General features: G+C 46.8%; 1 protein-coding gene across 1 annotated transcript in view; it reads right to left on the reverse strand.

Annotated features, from left to right (window-relative positions):
- Positions 1–1,230, reverse strand: part of EMH_0074060 (uncharacterized protein) — a gene marked incomplete at both ends in the record, with an annotated part of 3,002 nt that extends 1,772 nt beyond the window's left edge. The window contains 2 exons of the mRNA XM_013499413.1: positions 77–370; positions 1,150–1,230. Of these exons, the coding sequence (XP_013354867.1) occupies positions 77–370; positions 1,150–1,230 (375 nt within the window). The remainder of the gene's footprint in view (positions 1–76; positions 371–1,149) is intronic.
- Positions 1,231–1,358: the final 128 nt, after the last annotated feature.

A 1,358-nucleotide genomic window follows, 5' to 3' on the forward strand; every position in this document is an offset into this window, starting at 1 on the left:
CCGCCTGCTTCTGTGCAGTTTCTGCTTTTGTTTTCTACTGCTGCCAAGTGCTACAAGGCCCAAATTTCAGCCAGACCTGGGGAGAGCTTGACCCTCCTTTGACGCTGATATGGCGCTGCCATTCGCGTAGTCTCTTGTGTCTGGAAGTGCAAAGGGGCAGCAGCTGCAGCAGGCCGTACAACCCCCCCAGCAGTAGCAGGAGCAACCAGCAGCAAACCAGCCACATGTCCCCGGGAGGAAACTGCGTCAAACCGCAGCAGCACAAGGCAAGGTAAAAGACCAGCTCTTTGACCCCCGTTTCAATTGGGGACTCCTTCTTCAGAATAGTGTGCGAAAAGCAAGGGTAGTCGTGTAGAGGATTAAACAGCGCCTACAGAGGAAAGAAACAGCAAAATTGCATCTGCAGGCGTTGAGGAACCGTCAGAGTTGGGGGCTGCAAAGCCGCAGCGCCAGCCGCATGCAGAGGCTTCTAGCCGCCTGATGAGAACTGTGCCCAAGGAAACCAGCAGCAACATCAGAAGAAGTAGCAGCAACAGGCCCAACGTCTGTTTAAAGGGCAGCAACAAACGACAGAAGACTGAATAAGCTGAATTTGTCCTCTCTTCTGCTTCCTGCACCGCACGCACATCACCCCATACGCACTAGACCCTAAACTTGACGACCTAAGCCCGAGAAAATAGACCCCTTTCACTGCCTGGTCAGCTTATCTAGCACTGTAGGCCATCTCTGCTGCAGCGGGCCCCCCCAGTAAGCTCGAAAATGTTCGCGTAGTAAACGAATTTCTCTCTAAGTAATATTAGGTGCCAATGCCCCAAATTAAACATAAGTAAACATAAACAAGTAAACATAAGTGGGAGCCATCAAAGGCTATTAAAAGTATTAAATATTCAATAGGAATCATCCAAGAAGACTGAGTACTAGTAGCCAAGTCCCATTTAGCACAGCTGAACATGGCTACTACTAAACAAAGGTAACTAAACCTTTCCAAGTAAACATAACGAAAAGCCCTGGAAATAGTTAATCGGAAATGAGCAGCTTATTCTCGATCAACCGAAATTTGGTATTCAAAAATAAAGGGTAGTAACTACACTCTTAGAAAAGTCCAGCAAAAGCCAACACCACCTGACAATGTCCAGGGAAAACCCTCACCTGCAACTTGTACTTCTTCTCGCTGCACATGCGCTGCTGCGCACGCAGCTGCTGGAAAGTCTCAGCGTCTGAAGGGCTCATTTGGCGGCCTCCTGCATATTTGTTCTGCGAGAGAAATCACGAATAAGAAAGCGCCGGTTATATGTAATAATTACAAATATGTACATAAAAGTCATATATATATATATATATATATATATATATATATA

This window comes from Eimeria mitis, genomic scaffold (assembly GCF_000499745.2).
Source record: "Eimeria mitis Houghton genomic scaffold, Emh_scaff4294, whole genome shotgun sequence".
NCBI classification, from domain to species: Eukaryota; Apicomplexa; class Conoidasida; order Eucoccidiorida; family Eimeriidae; genus Eimeria; species Eimeria mitis.